The sequence below is a fragment of the Oreochromis aureus genome, linkage group 10 (genome assembly GCF_013358895.1).
Source record: "Oreochromis aureus strain Israel breed Guangdong linkage group 10, ZZ_aureus, whole genome shotgun sequence".
NCBI lineage: Eukaryota > Metazoa > Chordata > Actinopteri > Cichliformes > Cichlidae > Oreochromis > Oreochromis aureus.
This window is the reverse complement of record NC_052951.1, coordinates 4,085,036-4,105,456: the sequence shown is the minus strand read 5'-3', so window position 1 is coordinate 4,105,456 and position 20,421 is coordinate 4,085,036. Positions and strand designations below refer to the sequence as shown.

Sequence of the window (20,421 nt, the reverse complement as noted above, 5' to 3'; positions counted from 1 at the left end):
AAAGCAATCACCAAGAGCCAAACAACCTATCCAAATCTCTCATTTTCGATATGATGACTAAGAATCAGAGTAACTATTTGATGAAGTATATGAGGTTAATAGTTATTAAAGGGCATTACTATATATATATATATAGCTACATGTCAGTATTTAATCCAGGCACAGATACACAATAATGATTGTGCAATGTGTTACTGTTTACTCCTCTGTTTACTCTTAACGTGGTGTGGTTTGCTGCAGTACAATTCTAATTCTAATTGCATTTTTGTTGCAATTTGTTTTCATTTTGTTATCCGCCTTCATTCACTTTATTGTGCTGTCTCTGTTTTTCTGATGAGGACGTTACTTTGCAACCTAGTTCCTAACATCCAGAGATATTAATGAAGGAAATGCTCTTTTCAATTCACACATCTTTTCATTCCAAATCCAAGACCTTAACTGGTGAAAAGGGCAAATTTCACCCTTCCACTAATTTCATTTTATAATTGCTTGATTATTTCTATCAATTTTTTCATTAATGTGCTGAATTTGAATATTGTTGTTGGACTTAGAGAATTGTCTTTTTTCCCTTAGAGCATCTTTGTATGTAAAAGCAGAAAATGTGAGTCCTGTAGCTCAGATAAATGTCTCGAGTCCCCATCTTGTCTCCGCCCATTTCATAACACAGTTTACTGTTGCTGAACTTTCAACAGTGACCACTATGACTACAACATGCACACATCTGGAACTTTTAGTACTGAACATGTGAATTATTTTGATCGATAATTTAGATAGATACTTACACTAATATTGGCCCAACACAACAGGTGAAAACATCCCAAATAGACCAAATATGATGACGCCATAGCCCGGCACTGCATACTGCCCTCTCGCACCTGGAGAAGAGAGACACGTATGTGAGAATGCTGTTTGTAGATTACAGCTCAGCATTCAATACCATCGTTCCCTCGAAGGAAACTGCAGGATCTAGGACTGAGCAGCTCTCCCTGCAGCTGGATCCTCAACTTCCTGTCTGACAGACACCAAGTGGTCAGACTGGGCAGCATCACCTCATCCCCCGTCATAATGAACACTGGTGCTCCACAGGGGTGTGCACTGACCCCTCTCCTGTACTCACTCTACACCTATGACTGCATGGCCACTAGCAACTCCAACATCATTGTGAAGTTTGCGGACGACACAACAGTGGTGGGTCTTATCACCAAAGGTGATGAGATGGCTCACAGGGAGGAGGTCAGTGCCCTGACACACTGGTGCCAAGAGAACCATCTCACCCTCAACATCACGAAGACAAAGGAGCTGATAGTGGACTTCCGAAGGTGTAGAGAAGCACATACCTCCATCACCATCAACAGCGCTGCTGTGGAGAGAGTGAGCAGCTTCCGTTTCCTAGGTGCACATCTGGCGGAGGATCTCACATTGTCAGTTTACACAAACAGTGAAGAAGGCGCAGCAGCGCCTCTTCACAGTTCACACAAACAGTGAAGAAGGCGCAGCAGCGCCTCTTCTTTCTCAGGAGACTGAAGAGATTCGGCATGAGCCCCCACATCCTCAGGACCTTCTACTGCTGTGCCATTGAGAGCATCCTCACTGGATGCTTCACCACGTGGTACGGCAACAGCACCGGTTACAACCGCAAAGCTCTCCAGAGAGTGGTGCGGTGTGCTGAAAGGATAATTGGAGGTGAGCTTTCCTCCCTCCAGGACAGCTACAGGAAGCGGTGCCTGAGGAAAGCTGGGAGGATGATCAAAGACTCCAGTCACCCCAGTCATAAACTGTTCAAACTACTTCCGTCAGACAGGAGGTTCTGCAGTATCTGGTCCCAAACCAGGAAACTGAGGGACAGCTTTTTCCATCAAGCCACCAGACTGCTGAACAGTGACACTTCATAGGCACCTCACTCTCACTTACCGGAACTTCAACACTATGCACTCCATATTGTTCATATATGCCATATCTTTTGCTGACACCTCTGAATCTCACTAACGTTTGCTGTATCATTGTACCAGTAATGTGACGTAACAATAAAAGTGATTTGATTTGATTTGATTTGCCACCCACTGGTGGGTAGGCAGCAAATTTTAGGGGTTGGCCAGTGCCCCCTTGTATAATAGAATATCTATCTTGTGGAGACAATCAGCCAGATAAAATTCTTCTTCTCTTGCTCTTGTTCAATCACCATCATTTCATAATATTAAATATGTGCTGAAAGCAAGAAGTGATGTGAAATTACAACTGTTTAGGCTCAAGTTACGAAATGTTCTGTTTTTCGCTGTTTTTTGATTGCAGATTAAAATCAAACTAAATTAAAGCGTTTTTATTATAATCATTGGTTCTAAAACATGAACAAAGGGATCAACTCCACCTCCTGTCATGACATTAATAATTGACAGGCAAGAGTGACCAATAGGAACATGCTAAGCGCGAGCCACTTTGTCGTTGCATTCAAAGGTCATCATGGGAAAAAGAAGCTTCATAACACATTAGTCGAAACGACATTTTTTTAAATGTCGAACGGACATTCACAGAGAGAAAAATGTTTAGTCATTCGAGTCATCGTCTCACATGCAGAATAAAATATGACTTTTTATGGTAAAAGGAAGTCTCCGGAGTTACACGGTGGAAGTCTAGAGTGGTTTATTGAAAATAGAGCCGTTGCTGATTGTTATCGAAATACCATCCCGTTTTTTCCCACGTATCTGGAATGCAGCAATAGAGATTGACAGACCACGTGACTTTCGCGCATTGCATGCCGGGAGGTGAAGGCAGGACATTTAAATTACCGCATCAAATGCAAGCATTTGCAGCACCGCAAAACGTTTTTCTCACGTTCCAATACCGTCTTGCTTTTTCTTTTCTCACCAAAAAATAATGTACAAAACGAAGGAGAACAATGCCGGTCCGTACAAAGACAGACTCGAGGAAAAGGCAAAGAAAAGGTACTTGGAAAAATCAAAGGAGTGAAAGGGTTAGACCCTTACGAGCACACAGACTGGACAAAAGACATCAGCGTGCTGCCCAACTTTAACCACGCTCAGATTTATAATTACATGGTTCTTGGAGTGAGTGCATACACTCATGAAGTTTTTAGTAACTTCAGGTCACTGCAACAGGCCCAGGTGCAGTTCACGGACGGATGGGTACAGGACCTGAAATGCACCGTGTTGAGCACAAGACCATCGTACGCACAACGGTAAGTTTACCTGTCTCACAAATCGTCTTCATAAATACACATTCGTGAACCGTTTATAAATAGGACCTTTTAGCTCACGGTAATTAATTAGTAGTGCAAAGAATATATGGTATGCATTACAGAAATGTAGCAGTGATAATAATATTGTATGCTGTAATCGTACTGGGCAATCACTGAGACAAAAATCTGTCATATATCCTGTGAATAAAAATATGTTGTTGTCTATGTACCATGGTAATAACAGAAGTTTACGCAATATTCTGCCAGGACAATTTACCATTTATGCAAAGCTACACATTTACTGTACATTCTGTCCTCACAAACATGTTTTTCTGCATTGACTGTTTCAGGTAAATCACCCATGCGCCTCAGCCAAAAGCCTCTTCAGCCCTGGGTTATTCTGCAATCTAATGGGGACGTTGAAAGTGCACATTGCACATGCATGGCTGGTGTGGCAGAGAAGTGTGTGCATGTAGCGGCTCTCCTTTACAAAGTTGACACTACTGTGCGTCTACGAGGTAATATCACGCCGACAGATGTCAAAGCTTACTGGATTATGCCCTCCAACATCAAGAGAGTGCAAGGAGTACCAGGCCACACAATTGACTACACCACCAGTGCAGCAAGAAAAAGGGCACTCGACCAATCATGTAGTGCTGGACAAAGTGACTGTTCTCCTAAACCCAAAATCCGGACTCGCACTGGTGGCAGCTCACTACAAGTGCGCACACTGGCCGATTTAAAGTCTCTCACAGATCTCATGCATGAAAACCGGTCAGGCCTATGCGCTGTTATGGAGGACTTCTGCCACCTATATGCTGACCCTGTCCAGCCTCGTGTCCTCCCCAAATCACTGCTACGCATCTTTGACCCACAGTTGAAGGGCTGTCAGCTATCTGTCCTTCTGCAGCACTGTGAACGTCTGAAGCACTGTGTCGTTGTCTCAAAGGCTGAGGCAGAGGCACTGGAGGAGAAAACCAGGGAGCAGCACAAATGTGACCTTTGGCACACAGCACGAGCAGGAAGAATCACTGCGTCAAACATACATGCGGTTGTGTCCACCTCCACTGCCAGTCCTGCGTTGTCAACTGTAAAGAAAGTGTGCTACCCACAAAAACTGTCACATCAGCTCTCCAACCAAGAACCGCAACAATTCAAGTGGGAAGAGACAATGAAAACACAGCACGCGAGTGGTACACCTCACAGGAAAGGGTGCATAGAGAACTTAAAGTTGATAAGTGTGGTTTCATAATCAACCCCGCATTCCCAGAATTAGGTGCCACCCCTGATGCGCCAGTAAAATGTGAATGTTGTGGTGAAGGATGTGTGGAAATTATGCCCATATAAACACCGCAACAACAACCTCCTGCAGGCCTGTGAAGATGACAGGTTTTGTTTGGGGTTAAAAGATGGAAGGGTTGAGTTGAAAAAGACACACATTTACTACAAGCAGGTACAAACACAGATCTATGTTACAAAGTCACACTTTTGTGACATTGTTGTGTGGACAACAAAAGCTTGTGTTGTTACACGTGTGATGCCAGATATAGACTTGTGGACTAAAATGTTGCCTGTCGCTTTTTTTTTTTCTACAAAGTTGTGATGCCTGAGCTCTTGGCCAATCACTACAGTGATCCAGAAACCAGTGTTTCACAAGGGCCACATTACATGGATGTCACCGTGACAAAAAAAAAAAAAAGAAAGACAAAAGCTTGCATAGAAAACTAATCAAAGTATTTCAGTTACACACATTCTGAGACAACTCTTATATTGAAGGACTTTCTTGTGATTTCATGTTTAGTGTCACATTAAGGTGGACACATCTTCCTGTACTCTGCACTTTATGGTTTGTTATCTGTTGTTCTGTTACGCACAGTGAATTATTATAACGTGTTAAAATTGCAATAAATGTGTCTCACACCACTGCACTCTACAGCTGTGCTGTAAATTATTATCTCTTTATGTCCATACGCAATCTTTCTTTTCAGACTGTACTAATATACAGTGTCAGAACCAATACAAATAAAGTAAGTGTTGCACAAGTCATTCATCAGGACTGTCTTTATTTATAACTGACAAGTTTTACATGTTACTATCAAGCTTACAGGACAAAGGCAAAATAATATACCGTTGTGCATTATTATTTCATTTTGTTAAAAACATAGCTGCACAACAAAACAAGACCAAATTGGAAAACAGTTATTCATCACTTGCTTGCTTTACAACAACACTTGGGCACATGTTTGTGAGCAACATGATACAGCAACTATCTTATCCAGCAAAGTCATGTTCTCACCTTCGCATGGCACCACAAAACCTAGACGGATGGTGTCGTTTAGGATAGTGTACTTGGACCGTAGACAGCCTATAACACGCTCAACATGGATCCTGACATGTGCCAGTTTTCGTGTGTCCTCCACATCTTTTGCTTGTAGCTGATCTGCACCCCTGTAAATGCTGGAATTTTTAAAGTGGCACCCATTAAGGCAACACTTTCCCTGATATCAAAACCCCGGTCTGCGAGCACTATGTCCCCGGTGAAAGCTTCTGTAAAAAGCCAGAAGTTTCCGCTTATTCGTTTATCACTTGTACGCCCTCCCCATCCTTTAGAAATGAAAGAGATGGTCCCCTGTGGTGTGATCCCAATGAGATATTTCATTGTGTGTCTACTTTTGTATGTTGAATATGTCTCCGCCATGGCACGTAATTTTGTGCCCTCTCTATGAACAGTTCAAAACAGTCAATAATAACTGTCACCCGGTCACCAAACATCTCTACATACTGGTGTGGCATACTGGCCTGTATGCAATGTCTTCCAGGCCAGTGCACCAATGGACTCAGGTGAGCGTACAACACATTTACAGTAATGTTAAACACAGTGGAAGTGGTTGTCCGGCTAATATCAAAGAGGTGTGCAATATGTGCAATCGGAAGGTTGAGTCTTAAACGCATGAGAGTTAGCAAGAGCATCTGAAACTGGGAAATTTTCCTGTCAGTGTCTGGCAAGCTCGGGCTGATTTGTTGTAGCACCCCATTAGTAAAGCAAAAGAAGGCAGCCCTGTGTAGAATTTAACTTTAGAGTTCTCGTCTTTCAAGAATTCCATGTCTAATTTCTTTTTGGACAGTTCTTTTTTAACACTAGGTTTTCTTCTTGAAGGTGTGCTATTTCTTGTAACCTTTGAGAACACATTTTACACTCCTGCAGATCTTCATCCTGGTGCTTTGGATTTATCTGCTGTGGTTGGCTCTCAGCTGTAGTTTCCGTAGTGACTGGTGCTGAAAGACATACATGCACACAGACAAAGACAAGATCATTGAAAGTGCAAAAATAAGACAGTGCTTAATGTGGAAAAAGTGGTATTTATTTATGTACATTGACAATTTTACCTGGATGGATTTCACCTGCATGAGCTGTCTCTGCCCCAGAGGAACGCGGGCCTTTTCGTGGCTGTTTTGATTTCGATCTCTGTTTTAACCGATCAAATCTAGCAGTGGTAGAAGCTTTAACTTCTGTGTGGCCCAGTTTGAGAGAGGGTGCCCAGTCTGGATCGCATTCCAGCATTTCGTAGGCTGGTTTGCCTACAAAATACAGCAAACATTACACAGAGCCACAATAAACAAAGGAGCATAGCGTGATGATTTCTGTTCAGCGCCATATAAGACGTATTAAATACCACAAAACACTTACCGTTGTGGAAATGCTTGGAGCAGACTAACATGTGAGGTGGAGTGTTTTCGAACGTTATATTAGGTCTTCTGATAGCGGCAATCCAGGCCATCCGTCGCCTCTTCGTGACTTCGGAGACATGGCTTGGAGAATTTCTCTTCCACGCCGGAATCCGATAAAAACCAAACGCATTTCCCGTCGACTTCACGCGGCTGTCGTTCTCCGGCTTGTGCAGTTAATAATACAACAGGTTCTTGGCATTTTTGTTTCTTTTTATCGCTGTGTAACTTATTTCAATTGAAAGCCTGCGTGCGCTAGTATGCCTTGGGTTCCCACAATCCTTTGCGGTTTTACCCCTCAATGACGTCACATTTTCAATCTCTATAGGCCGGCACAGGGGACAGGACAACATGGCTGCTTCTGCGGGCCGATACTACGGAGAAGGTGGCAGAGCAACGAAAAGACAGAAAACTGAAGACGGAGGAATGACAACGGCAAGTGTTTCCTTCTGACTCCGGTAGTTGGTGTTTTAGTATGCTTAAATGGGCTAGTTTTGTTTATCTAAGAAACAAATATAGTTTGTAACAAAAGTAGTGCTTGTCTCACCGCTAGCCAAAATGAAGTAGCTAACTAGCTAGCTAAACCAAACAAGCCAATGGTAGGGTCAGATTTCGTTTAAACGACAGTAATTGCAGGTTTATTGTGTAATATGAAGTAGCTGTTTACTGACACGCGATTTCACTGTGTGTACAGATAGAAGACACGTTTTAGAGTTAGTGTTGCAAAATAACTGTTGCAGTTTAATGTCAGTTTCTAACGCAAATCCCCAGTGCAGTTATTGTTAAAGGGCTGATTGACATAGATTGGCTATTTTTGTGTTGTTTATGTCCCAGCAAACTTTATCTTGCGTTTCTTTCTTTCTTTCTTTCTTTCTTTCTTTCCTTCCTTTTTTTTTTTTTTTTTGTTTAAATAGGAGAGCTACGATGACCCTCACAAACCGCTCCCCTCCCCGGTGGTGCACATCAGGGGTTTGGTGGACGGTGTCATGGAGGCTGACCTGGTGGAAGCCCTGCAAGAGTTTGGCACCATCAGGTAAAAACTGAACACACTTAAAATGAAGCTTCTCTATCGTGTTTGTTGCATTCAATGGCTGAGATTGATGAACATGTCTGATGTCAACCATACACTCCCGTATGTCCCACAGAATATTATCAACTAACAAAAAACAAGGTATTGAGCTGATTTAAATGTCGGTTCTTGTTAATTTCATATTTGCTAACTCAGTTTATAAGTTTGATAAGTTATAGGCAAAGTAAGTTTGCTTATAAGTAGATTCAAGTTGTGTAGTTTGATTAATAGGCTGCCTGTGCCTTTATTTATGAAACATGGTTCAGTGTGGGAACTATAAATCTTTCTCTTACTTAATGTCTAGTTTTGTAGTTATGATGCCCAAGAAGCGGCAGGCCCTGGTGGAGTATGAGGACATGAATGGCTCCTGCAATGCTGTTACTTATGCAGCAGAGAACCAGGTTTACATTGCAGGTCACCCTGCCTTCATCAACTACTCAACTAGTCAGAAGATCTCCCGACCAGGAGACTCGGATGACACTCGGAGCGTCAACAATGTGCTGCTGCTCACAATTATAAACCCCATCTATCCCATTACCACGGTAATGTAAAAGTATCTTCTTATGATTTCGTATTGTATATTCCCACAGATCATTCAGTGAATTCATTTTTAGATATCAGGTATCTGATAATGCTAGTCAGATAATCCATTGAAAATCCCCAAAAGTTGATTCTGTTCATCTGGACGTAGTGTCCAGATGTCCGTAGTGTCTTCAGTGGGAGAAATGTTTCGTCACTCATCCAAGTGACTTCTTCAGTCTCAGCTGACTGCAGGTTTCCCCAATCTTATAAACAGTACATTTGCATAATGACTGAAACCAGCACCAATGAAGGAACAATGGGCTGTGAGGTCAGTTCCTTGATCATTAATATGCAAATTCTCATGACCATTGATCAACAACCACTGATCAAGCTCATTGATCAAAGACCACTGATCAATGGCCATGAGTACCATTTACAGAGAGGTGGGGGGAATGGCTGCAATCACAACATTGTAAGATGGTGACTGATGTACCCTTAGGCCCCCTCCTCGATTCAGAGGTGGTCTTTCCCTTTTCATGTAAATGGCCTCCTTGACTCCGCGCTCAAACCAGCTTCCCTGTCCAGGATGTGTACGTCCTCATCATTGAAAGAGTGTCCACTGGCCTGTAGGTGTAAGCAGACTGTGGAGTCCTGACCTGATGAGGTAGCTCTTCTGTGTTGTGCCATCCACTTCACCAGAGATTGTTTGGTTTCCCCGATGTATAAATCATGGCAATCCTCCTGGCACTTAACAGCGTACGCTATATCACTCTGTTTGTGTCGGTGGACCCAATCCTTGGGGTGGACTAATTTTTGGCGCAGCGTGTTTTGGGGTTTGAAAGCCACGGAGATGCGTCTCAGCTGTTCTGATACTCCTGACACGTACGGGATAACTACAGGTTTTCGCTTAGGTAGCTGTTGTCCTTTTCTCCTGGATCACCTGGAGCCGAAATCCATTTAAAATGTTACAAGTAATGGAAATCAGGGCTGTAAAATTATAAAAATATTTCTTTATTTATTTATTAATTTTGCGAGTCTGTAATCAGTGGCAGCTAGAGTAAATGCAGTTAACCTTTTATTAATGTAATGTTTCTGCTCTAGATGTTGCCTCTTGGTCGCTGACCAGTCTACAGCTGTACATGCTGGTTAGTTTCCATGCCTGTATCCTACAGACCCAGTCAGATCTTCACATCATTCCATCTTAAAGAATGTTAACCATCCCCAGCTTAGTGAAAAGAGTTTGTATTGTAATGTTTAAAAAAAAATCAGAAAGAAATATGTGAATTGGTTGTATTAACGTTCCTGAAATTTATTTCTAATTATATTATTTTATATGATTCCAGCTGCTCTAATGAAAGTACTTGTGCTGCTGTGATCTATTCCTTATACATCTCATTAAATACTGAGATATATGTTGTAAGTTCTCATCCAGCCTAAAAATACCTGTATCTGTTTTTGTTTCATACATCTGGTCCTGCTCCACTGCTTATCTTTGCTGGTCTCTACAATACTCGTCACTACTATTATCAGTATCTTTTCCCCTTTGATGCCGTTTAAAAAATCTAGTTCTTTGACTTTGGGTAAGAGCTGTCAAAGCACTGTGTGTTTGTGTTTTAAAGGTGAAATGTATGTTGTCACATAAAGTATTCTCACTATAGCGATGTATCAATCTGTCTGTGTAACCCTACAGGATGTACTCTACACTATTTGTAACAACTGTGGCCCTGTACAGAGGATTGTCATCTTCAGAAAAAACGGTGTTCAGGCCATGGTCGAATATCCTTTTAGATCATTTTCTTTTTTACTACTCCCACTCAGAAACATCAGTATGTTTCTACATGAGCATTTAAACCTTTATGCAGTCAGACCTCCCCTTAACTCACTGCTTCCACATTTGATTCGGTCCAGAGTGCCCAGAGGGCTAAAGCCTCTCTTAACGGGGCAGACATCTACTCCGGCTGTTGCACCCTAAAGATTGAATATGCTAAGGTAAGTGTCTAACCAACATAACCACTGCTCGAGTCTTGATATCAGGTGCTTGTGAGAAGAAAATCATTTTCATCTTGCCATCCTTTCTATAGCCAGCACGCCTCAATGTCTTCAAGAATGACCAGGACACATGGGACTACACAAATCCCAACCTGAGTGGCCAAGGTAACGTGTAGCCCCTGCCCGTCCCTCCCTCTTTTTTTCTTTCTCTTTTCCTCTCATGGCATTGTATGGGATGGTTAGGGTTCTCTGCCTCCAGGAGTATTGCCTTTGATAACAGACGAATGGTTTCTTTGACCATGCAGCTTAGCCCTGTCAGAGGCAGTATTCCTGCGATGCCTTCACAGTCTTCGTGCATTTTCTCGCCACACAGCAGGCACAATGTAAGGGCACGAGGAGCAACCTCAGGGGCAGCTGACATTAATTATAGGTTCATGCATGTGAAAAGCCCATTGCACTCATCACAGCAGCATAAGCAGGCACACCATTCTTCACATAGGTTCACATTCCCTGTAGAGCATGTCACAGCTGCACAATCTCACATCTCTGCCAACTGTAAACCAGTGAACACAGCAGAGGCTGTTACACCAGTTAACCTTTAAAACATAGTGGAGATTTTGTCAGAATTAAATCAAGCTTCCTGCTTTCCAACTGAGTGTCCTTGTTGGATCTGTAGAAGACGTGTGATGATGGGTTTCAAATGTTGGCCAGACTTCGCAGGCTGGAAGGTTGTTGGGTGTTAGCATTGACAGCAGAGGCAGTATGTGTCATATAGGGCTGTGCGATCTGACCAAAATCTCATATCCCAATATAAGACATTTATCGTCGCGACAACAATATTTATCACAAAAATTTTAAATTTTCTGTAAATTTTGTGAATCTCTCGCAATTCGACTTGGGTGAAGTGTTTTCAGCGTGGCGTTGTGTACCTGTAGTCGAGTGTTACATAAGTTGAAACAGCCTTTGTGAGTATTTATTACACGGCGTGCTGCGGGGAAACGCCTGTCCTGAGGTTCATTTTTTTAGCACCTGACGGCTCTTTTTAGCTTCTCATCCGTAAACACTCTGCATACTATTTCATGTGATTCAGTTTATTTTGAAAAATCTCAACAGGATCTTCAGCTTTATTGTGAAAGGTTTATATGGAAAATAAGCAAGCAGACGGCTGAGCCATGCGATGGTTTTACCGTTGTTGTTGCTACCGACAACGCATAAAAAAGTCGCATGTCCGTCCTTAGTGTGGTTATATTAAATATAAGAGAAAGAGAGAACTTTAAGAAATTCTACAGTGACCATCAAAACGATGAAAAAATATTGCTGTAAACAGTTTATTTTGTGACACCACGAAACAAATGATAGCATAATTTGAAACAATAGGCATTTTCATATCGCCATCAGATATATATCGTTATATCGAACAGCCCTGGTGTTATAGTGTGAGACTTAATTTTTTAATTAATTTTCGATGAATCGTTTTCACATGTGTCGAGTATATGATCACTTTTAACAAAAAAAACAAAGTGACAGTTAACACTATGGAAAGTGATGTGAGCTTAAAGATGGGTTAAATGCAGATTTCATGTGTTATAATCGTGGTGGAACCCAAGATAATTAGCATTTCATGAAATAAATCAAATAAATAGTAAAGCTCCAAAGTTCAGTGTTCCTAATGTGTTGTGTACCTTGAGTATCTCAGAAGGATGGACAAAATATTAGGACCAGCTCTAGCAAAATTGGTGTAGAATGAAAATGGCTACCTTTTTGGGTAATTATATAAGATTTTTCATGCTTAAACATGAGTGTTGCTGCACTACCAAGTCTGTGACCAGTTTAATACTCTTGGCTGTTCAGATGTCACGGTAGCTGGAAAAAGACAATTCACCTTGATCACAAAGACCCTACGGCTGCTTTTTCTGTTCATTTGTTTTTTGGGTTTTTTTTAAACCTGATCACAGGCACATGCTTTACTTTGGTGCAGCTGTCTGATGGAGAATTTATATTTTTCACTAGACACTGTAAAAGGTGTAGTTACTTGTCTTATACACAGCCAGAACCACAACATGTACATTGCAAATTTCATACAAGTTTGTGACATCATATCCTCGTAAGAAAGTTTTTGATATCGTATAGCTTGCGCTGCCTTACGACCTAGAGGTGTACTCCTTGTGTCCTCACTGTGCAGAATCATACAGGCTTACCTCAACTTCTAAGCAGACACAGCGGCTTCTACAGCACAACAGCAACCACAACCACAACTAATGTAAATCTGCTCTGTGGCATACTGTACGTCGGACACAGTGGGGCATCAAATACCGGAACACAACCTCAACTCGGTACTCCCTTATTCCAAGCTCATCACCACCACCTGACATGGGAATCCATTTCATTTTTGATGGTGGGCAGTAGCCGCCATTTTCAGTTTGAGGGACAGAAATACTCGAAGGCCATGCGAACAGACACCCCGCATATCCACTACAGACTGATGTTGTAGATTGATAAGCATCTACTACCATCACTATACCAGTACAGCACATGCCATCTGCAGAGCTCCGAGGAGTCCCTACTTTGACACAACACATTGATGATGAGGGTGGGGGTCATCTGTGTGGTCATAGCGACCACACCTCCCAACTGTTGGGATGTGCTTACCCTAACACAACCACAGGAAGCAACAAAGGAGTTTTCAGACACACTCAGCCTGACCAGGGAACAGATGACACCACATACGGGGGCGGTATACAAAAAAGAGGCCATGCTAATACTCCTCATCTCTACCTTCCTGTGCCGAACACAACATGACAACACAGCGAGCCGAATATCCAAGGCAACATACAGCTGAACTGCTATGACAGCACATCATATTTCTAGTGACTTATTGTCAAGCACTGAATGCTTTTTTTTCACTTTGCAAGTGGCTGACAGCTATTAAACCAAATAAACGACATCAAGTGAGTGCCATTTTTACACAAGAAGAAATATCCATGGGGGGGCCCATGAAGACACAAGCATCAGACACCTATCAAGCATACAAGCACAGAGGCAAACAGATTACAGATCTTTCCCAAAGCTTTCTGCATTTATGGACTCTGGTGTTCTGTTTTTTTTTTTTTTTTTTTTTTTTTTTTTTTTTTTCCTGTACCTTCCTTCCCATTTCCCTCCTCCTCTTTGTGCTATTCTTGTGTTGTTTCTGCATTGTTTTCATTTTTCCTTTTTTTTTGCTGCACTGGCCCATAGTGATGCCTTTAACGCCTCCCGTGTGATGCAGGTTTGGCTCAGTGTGTCTGTGGACTGACAGCCCACTCTCAATCGGTGCATATGTCCTGCTTTATGGTCAGAGCACGGTAAGCTGGAAATGAGCCTCTAATAGCACAATTTCCAAAAACAGAGCGGCAGCAAGTCAAAACCCAACATGGACGCATGGATGTACTTTTCTCTCTGCTGGTGGAGATGCAAGGAAGGAAGGAAAGAAGAAAGAAAAGACAAGAAGAGGGAGAATGAGTTGAGGCTGGAGTCAGAGATTGGCGAGTAGCATCCTTGCTGAAGACTGCCCCCTTTCTTCTCACTGTGTCCCATGCTCCATGTATGGTGCTGTAAGTACTGAAATAAATGAATAATCTAACTTCATGGTTAACAGTTCAAAAGTATTGTGGGGAGAAATCGCATACTGTTGTTTTAAATTGGGAGATGGAGATGTCTTTTATGTAATAGTCACGTAATTCATTTTAAAGAGTACAATTATAGGTTGCTGCAGTACATACAACACATGAACTGAGCAGTTGTAGAAAATATTTGACCTTGACCTGTGTGTGTATAGTTGGTTTTTGGATGAGAGGTGATGAGAGGTTAGAAGTCTTCACAAAATTTCACAAAGTCCAGTCGATTTCAAAGCATTTTAGACTGTAGTATGAGATAAAAATTTCAAATGTGAGTAACAAGGCAGATCTTTCTTTGTTTTTTTTATATGTGGAATTTGGTTATCATGCATAATAACACAACAACATGGGAGATGGTTTGTAAGGATGTAATGGAACCAAGTTTCTTTTTTCTTTTCTTTTTTAATCAAATATATATATTGTTGCTTATTTTTGGAAAATAAGACTTGACATCTGGTAGCTCCTTCCAGATTTCTCAACTCACATTGCTAGTTTTTCACAAGGCGTGCCTTCAATTCACGGTCTGCAATCAGAGGCAACACATTTGAGAAATTATTTTTAGTATGCTTAGGATTGGATTTTAGACTAGTTGTAGTAGTTTTTTTTGTCATTTTTGTTGCATATGCAACAACTGCACTTTGAAAACAGAACACGCCTGCAGTGGAAGAAGGGGAAAAAACAAGCATATAGCCAAATTAATTCTAGTTCACTTAACAGATGTGGAATGAGTGAAGTACTAAGAATAAATATTTCTGTCAGGCCAATGTAGCTGTCCAACATGGCCAACACTGTGACTGTGAAACTGTCCTTGACACTAGGATTATTGGTGTGCTTGAGTGCCATGCCAGATGTTCTGATGTTTAGGTTTAAATGCACCATTGAAAGCATTTTACATATGTAGTCTTTTCAAAAAATCACTCAAAATTTCCCCATTTTGGCACTACTTTGGTTTTAAACAAGCTGAACAACCTATATGAAGCCTCCATATGAAGACCTCCATTTGCAGCCTGTAAATAAACAAACAGGTGGTGGAAATGATTGTTTACCACGGATGATGTGCACATAGTGACAAAATTATTACTGAGAACTTGATGGTTTAGTAATTGCATAGGGAGTAAACAACTTCTACCCTAACCTTAAGGAAGAGGTGCCTGCTAAACAGATACTGGTTTAAGAAGAATATTTACTGAGTTTTGGTGAAGTGAGCTGAAGGAAAGCCTTCTTTGAACAAAAATAAATCTGTTCTTACTTTTTGTTGACGTTAAATCAGCTGACCTCTCTGGTTTTAATTTTTCACCATGTTATTAGTTTCAGTGCTTGATGTTTTTTCACTCCTCATGTTATATCTGTGTCCTGGCTTGTAATAAATGTATATTGATATTCAAATAGTTTTCAATAAAACAGCAGGTGCTGCTCTTAGCACATTGCGTATTTTACTCTTTGATTTTCTGTTTTAATGTCTCTATTCCAAGCAACTCAGCATGTGATGAAATGTCTTTATATAGTGTTGCCAGATTGCTACTTTTTTTTTTCATGTTGTTTTATTGGATTTGACGTGTGTCATGTGTACCTGCACAGATGCTGATGGTGAAGGCAATTGGAACAATTCACAAGGTGTGTGTGCTTGTACTAGAATGGCAGATATAAGACTTTAAAATTTGAAAGCTATCTTCTTTCAAAGTCACTGTGGAAAAAAAAAATCTCCATTATGTCACCTGTAAAACCTGCAGAATGTTTGAACACTTTTTAAAGATTTCAGGCCCTTCAGTTGCATGCCATGCACAAACATGTCCCTTAGCATGTTGTAGCCCACGCAAGGTACCTTTGAGACACGTGGTAAAGAAGCTGTTTGATGGGCAACGTTTTTTTTGCTATTATAGATCCCAATGCCAATCCTAACAAACGGCAGAGGCAGCCTGCTCTTCTGGGTGATCACCCACCTGATTATGGTAAACATCGCATAATCAAATTAGTGTGACATGTAGAAAAATGAACACTGCTCAAAATCAGTTACAATTATGTTTTTTGTTTTGCTTGTTTTTTCATCTTAAGGTGGACCACAAGGAGGTTATCATGGCTACAACGATGACAGCTACGGCCCCCCTCCTCCCCATCGCATGGGGCCAGGCATGGGTGGGCGTGGTCGGGGTAACCAGCGCTACGGTCCTGGATATGGACCGCCACCGCCTGAGTACGGTCCTCACGCTGACTCTCCAGTTCTTATGGTGTATGGCCTGGAGCCCTCTAAGATCAATGCTGACAAGGTCTTCAACATCTTTTGCCTGTATGGCAATGTAGAGAGGGTAAGTGAAAGCTGACTGAAGCATCAAGTCATTGTTTTGCTGTTAGACCCCATAAGTGAAGGGCGTTTATAATATTTTGCAGACATGTGACCGCTTAGCACGTGATACTAACTTGTCGGCCATTTTGGTTGTGTAATAATCTTGAAACATAGTGAAAACTCTACTAAACATTTAGATTAAATAAACTATGGCAACTATAAGTAAATAAACAAGTGTATATACTCGGAGGAAGTAAAACCCTTTTTTGAATACGATCACTTGAGAACAAGGCGATGCAGAATTTTGAAACTGATGTATAAACTTAAATATCCTTCTAGCTGTATCTGCTAGGAGGCCGAGGGGTAGCACTGAATGCCGCCAGTGTTTTTTGTTTTGTTTTGTTTTTTTCCACTGACAGCCAAATTCCACTTTGCCCAGATGATCTTTTTTGGATAAAGCTTTCATTTCTCTAATGGTAGGTAACACCTTACCTGCTAAGAGGGACAGATTGCTTGTTATCCAAAGGCAGCCAACTGGCTAACCTTATTGTTTTTGTTTGCTAACATTGCTAACAATGGGGTGGCTGTAGCTCAGGCGGTAGAGCAGGTCATTTACTGATCGGAAGGTTGGTGGTTCGATTCCTGGCTTCCCCTAGTCTGCATGCCAGATATCCTTGGGCAAGATATTAACCCCAAATTGCTCTCCGATGCATCCATCGGAGTATGAATGTGTGTGAATGTTACTTAGAAAGCACCTACAACAATGTGCTTGTGCGAATGGGTGAATGCACAAGTTGTGTAAAGCGCTTTGAGTGCTCAGAAGAGTAGAAAAGCGCTATATAAGAACCAGTCCATTTACCATTTACCAATAGCAAAAAAGCCTGTTGGTTATTGATGTTAGAAGCTTAGAAATGGAGCCCACTATGTGATGGTGTGGCTTACTGTTGATGCTGAAAGTGGAAGAAAGACGGGCATAAAGTTAACATCCTTTTGCTTCAAGTCCATCCTTCAGACAATCTGAAGGTCTTTTTTGTTTATTTAGAAAGGTAAAGTCCCATTGAAAAAAAAGTCATCATAAGAAGTTGCATATTTAAATACTGTGTGTAGTGCTGGGTAATATTGTTTTGGTCTATTTTTCTTTCAGGTCAAGTTCATGAAGAGTAAACCTGGAGCAGCAATGGTGGAGATGGGAGACTGTTACTCTGTGGACAGGGCCATTACTCATTTGAACAATAACTTCCTTTTTGGACAGAAACTCAATGTATGGTAAGAACAACTCTCCGAAACAATTTAGAAACATCAGCACAGACTTTTTGAGATAAATTTCTCCCTTTAAAAAAAATAAAAAAAACAAAACAGATGCAAGACCTCTGGCCTTATTTCTTTCAGTGTGTCCAAGCAACAGGCTATTGTGCCAGGACAGTGCTACCAATTAGAGGACAACACAAGCAGCTTTAAAGATTTCCATGGATCACGCAACAACCGCTTCACCTCACCAGAGCAGGCGGCTAAAAACCGAATTCAGCATCCGAGCAATGTCTTGCACTTCTTTAATGCACAACCCGACATCTCTGCTGAGATCTTTAATCAGGTAAAAAAAAAAAAAGCAACAAAGGTTGCTATCTGTGATGGCCAAAAGCATCCATCCAGTGTTGCCAACTTAGCGACTTTGTTGCTATATTTAGCGAGTTTTCAGACCCCCTTAGCGACTTTTTCCTAAAAAGCGACTAGCAACAAATCTGGCGACTTTTTCTGGTGTTATTGGAGACTTATGACGACTTTTTCACGTCAAAGCACGTATCGCTCTTACTCTCAACATGCAGCTGGTGCTGCTGTGGGCACCTCACCCATGCGAAAACGCTCACAGGCGGCAGGTAGTCCTCACGCAGCAGTCGCCCCGAGCTGATGTCAGAGCACGAGATATTCACCCCTACGCATACAAGCTGCAAATGAATTGCACATGAGTGAAGCCACTGCTCCAACCCTGGACTGTAACGCGGGGGGGGAGCAGTGGTAACTGTACATCATTCCAATCATTGCAAACTTAGAAATTGGATGTCCTTGCAGAGCCTTAACTAAATACATCCGATTTCGACTGAAGCTGTCTGGTGAGGCTTGCTATGTCCATTTTGATTGTTAATGGTTAAAAATGTTCTTCTTTTACTGTTACTTTTTGTGGATCAAAAGGTTTAAAACTAGTTAAAAAGACACACACACCAAAACAGTAACTCCACCAGAGTGCCTATTTCGGGTCACTTTTGCCGTTCCCAAGTCCGGATAAAGGAGGAGGGTTGGAATTATTGAAAACAATAGTTGCTAAGAGAAATTTTAATTTGTAGTTCTAAATATATTCTATATGCTTTTAGGGTGTGTGTGTTTTTTTTTTTTTTTTTTTTTTTTTTTTTTGAAATCACTTTATGTCTCTTCCACAATGTTATTTCTCTCTCTTACAGCGTCTGTTACAATTACATCGGTAGGACCAATTATGCAAATTAGGAGATTACGCCATTTAGCGACTTTTAGGACAGCCAATAGCGATTTTCCTTACTGACGAGTTGGCAACACTGCATCCATCTCACATATTCACTGAAACGCGTTTCTGTGCTCAGGTCTGTGATGAACTTGGAATCAAGAGGCCCACAAGTGTGAAACTTTTCACTGGAAAGAGTGAGTAATATGTTGTAACTTGGTCACTAAAGTTATCTCATAATTTGGTTGTGCTGTTGTGTCCTAACTGCTTTTTAACACAGAAGTGTTATTCAGTATGGTAATGTCATGTGACACGACAGGTGAGCGGAGTTCATCTGGCCTGCTTGAGTGGGAATCCATCAATGATGCCATGGAAGCACTAGCTATGATGAACCATTATCAGATGAAAAACCCTAGTAAGTATTTAACATGTAGATCAACAAGCCAACGTGGTTCTTGGTATGTTGTACATTTGAACGCTTAATGACATTTTCTACATTTTATGATTAAAGTTTTTCTTCTGGCCTCTATATTCTAGGTGGGCCTTACCCTTATACACTGAAGCTGTGTTTCTCAACTACACACCATGCCAACTAAATCTTCCTTGAAACCATTTGTAATGTTTTCTGTCTTTGGATAGAGTATACTGCAGTTCTGTTTCACGTACCATTAAAGCTGTGTTGACAATACCTAGGATTAACGTGCTTTAGAAAATGTTACTTAAATTATAATTTTTTTTAAATAATTTATTTAACTTTTACCATGTTCTTCAAATTTTTGTTTATTTTGTATGTTCACAACACTATGTTTGATCGCCCCCCACCTTCTGTCTTTTGGTTATTAAATAAAGCCAACAGTAACCATAATGTTGCTAATAATTTAACCAGTGTCACATAATCAGAGATTGTTTGTGTTGTATAATTTCTTCAAATCCATTCTTGAAAATAAAATGCATTCTGTGAAATCAGTTTTATTCATATTGCTCCAGTTTACACTTACAGTGTAAAGCACCAAGTCAAATACCCTACAATATTATAGAGAAAACTACAACAATCAGACTATTTCTTGTAGCCAAACACTTGATGATCGTGGGAAGGAAGAAATCCCTTTTAACGGGAAGAAACACCTGCCAGGAAAAGATCGGCTTCAGCTGGCTGGGGATTGTAAGGGGGGGGGCTAGTTGTTATAACAGCAAATATACAAGCACTTGTATAAAGTGAAGAGATATGGGTATAAATTTGGTTAATCCTGTTCTGCGTGTGTGGACCTGACCCAAGTGGATGATTAAAGAGTCTGATAGCGGTGGGAAGGAGTGACTTCCTGTAATGTTCCCTCAGACAGCTAGGTTGAAGGAACCTGGTGCATCTTTCTTCTTACTGCCTGTCCTAACTGCCCTGTAGGTGGGCAAGGTTGCTACTCAGAGCTGTGTACCTGAGACCATAATAGGAATATCCACTCTCACTGACAACAGAAAAAACGATGAGCTTTCAGCTCACAAAGATTATTTACTGACATCATT

General features: G+C 41.2%; 1 protein-coding gene across 2 annotated transcripts; it reads left to right on the top strand.

The window, feature by feature from the left end:
* The first annotated feature begins 2,698 nt into the window (after positions 1–2,698).
* Positions 2,699–19,866, top strand: hnrnpl (heterogeneous nuclear ribonucleoprotein L). 2 transcript variants are annotated; one of them, XM_039618077.1, is made up of 15 exons: positions 2,699–2,716; positions 7,248–7,354; positions 7,834–7,952; positions 8,293–8,530; positions 10,201–10,286; positions 10,403–10,499; positions 10,592–10,664; positions 15,731–15,766; positions 16,033–16,101; positions 16,205–16,455; positions 17,578–17,699; positions 17,823–18,024; positions 19,043–19,100; positions 19,223–19,318; positions 19,441–19,866. In XM_039618077.1, exons 2-15 carry the CDS (start codon positions 7,271–7,273, stop codon positions 19,497–19,499), a joined length of 1,590 nt encoding a protein of 529 aa, XP_039474011.1. In that variant the 5' UTR covers positions 2,699–2,716; positions 7,248–7,270; the 3' UTR covers positions 19,500–19,866. The 2 variants fall into 2 exon arrangements, with proteins under 2 accessions (XP_039474011.1, XP_031598512.1); XM_031742652.2 differs by lacking the exon at positions 2,699–2,716 and having other exon boundaries at positions 7,259–7,377.
* The last annotated feature ends 555 nt before the right edge of the window (positions 19,867–20,421 follow it).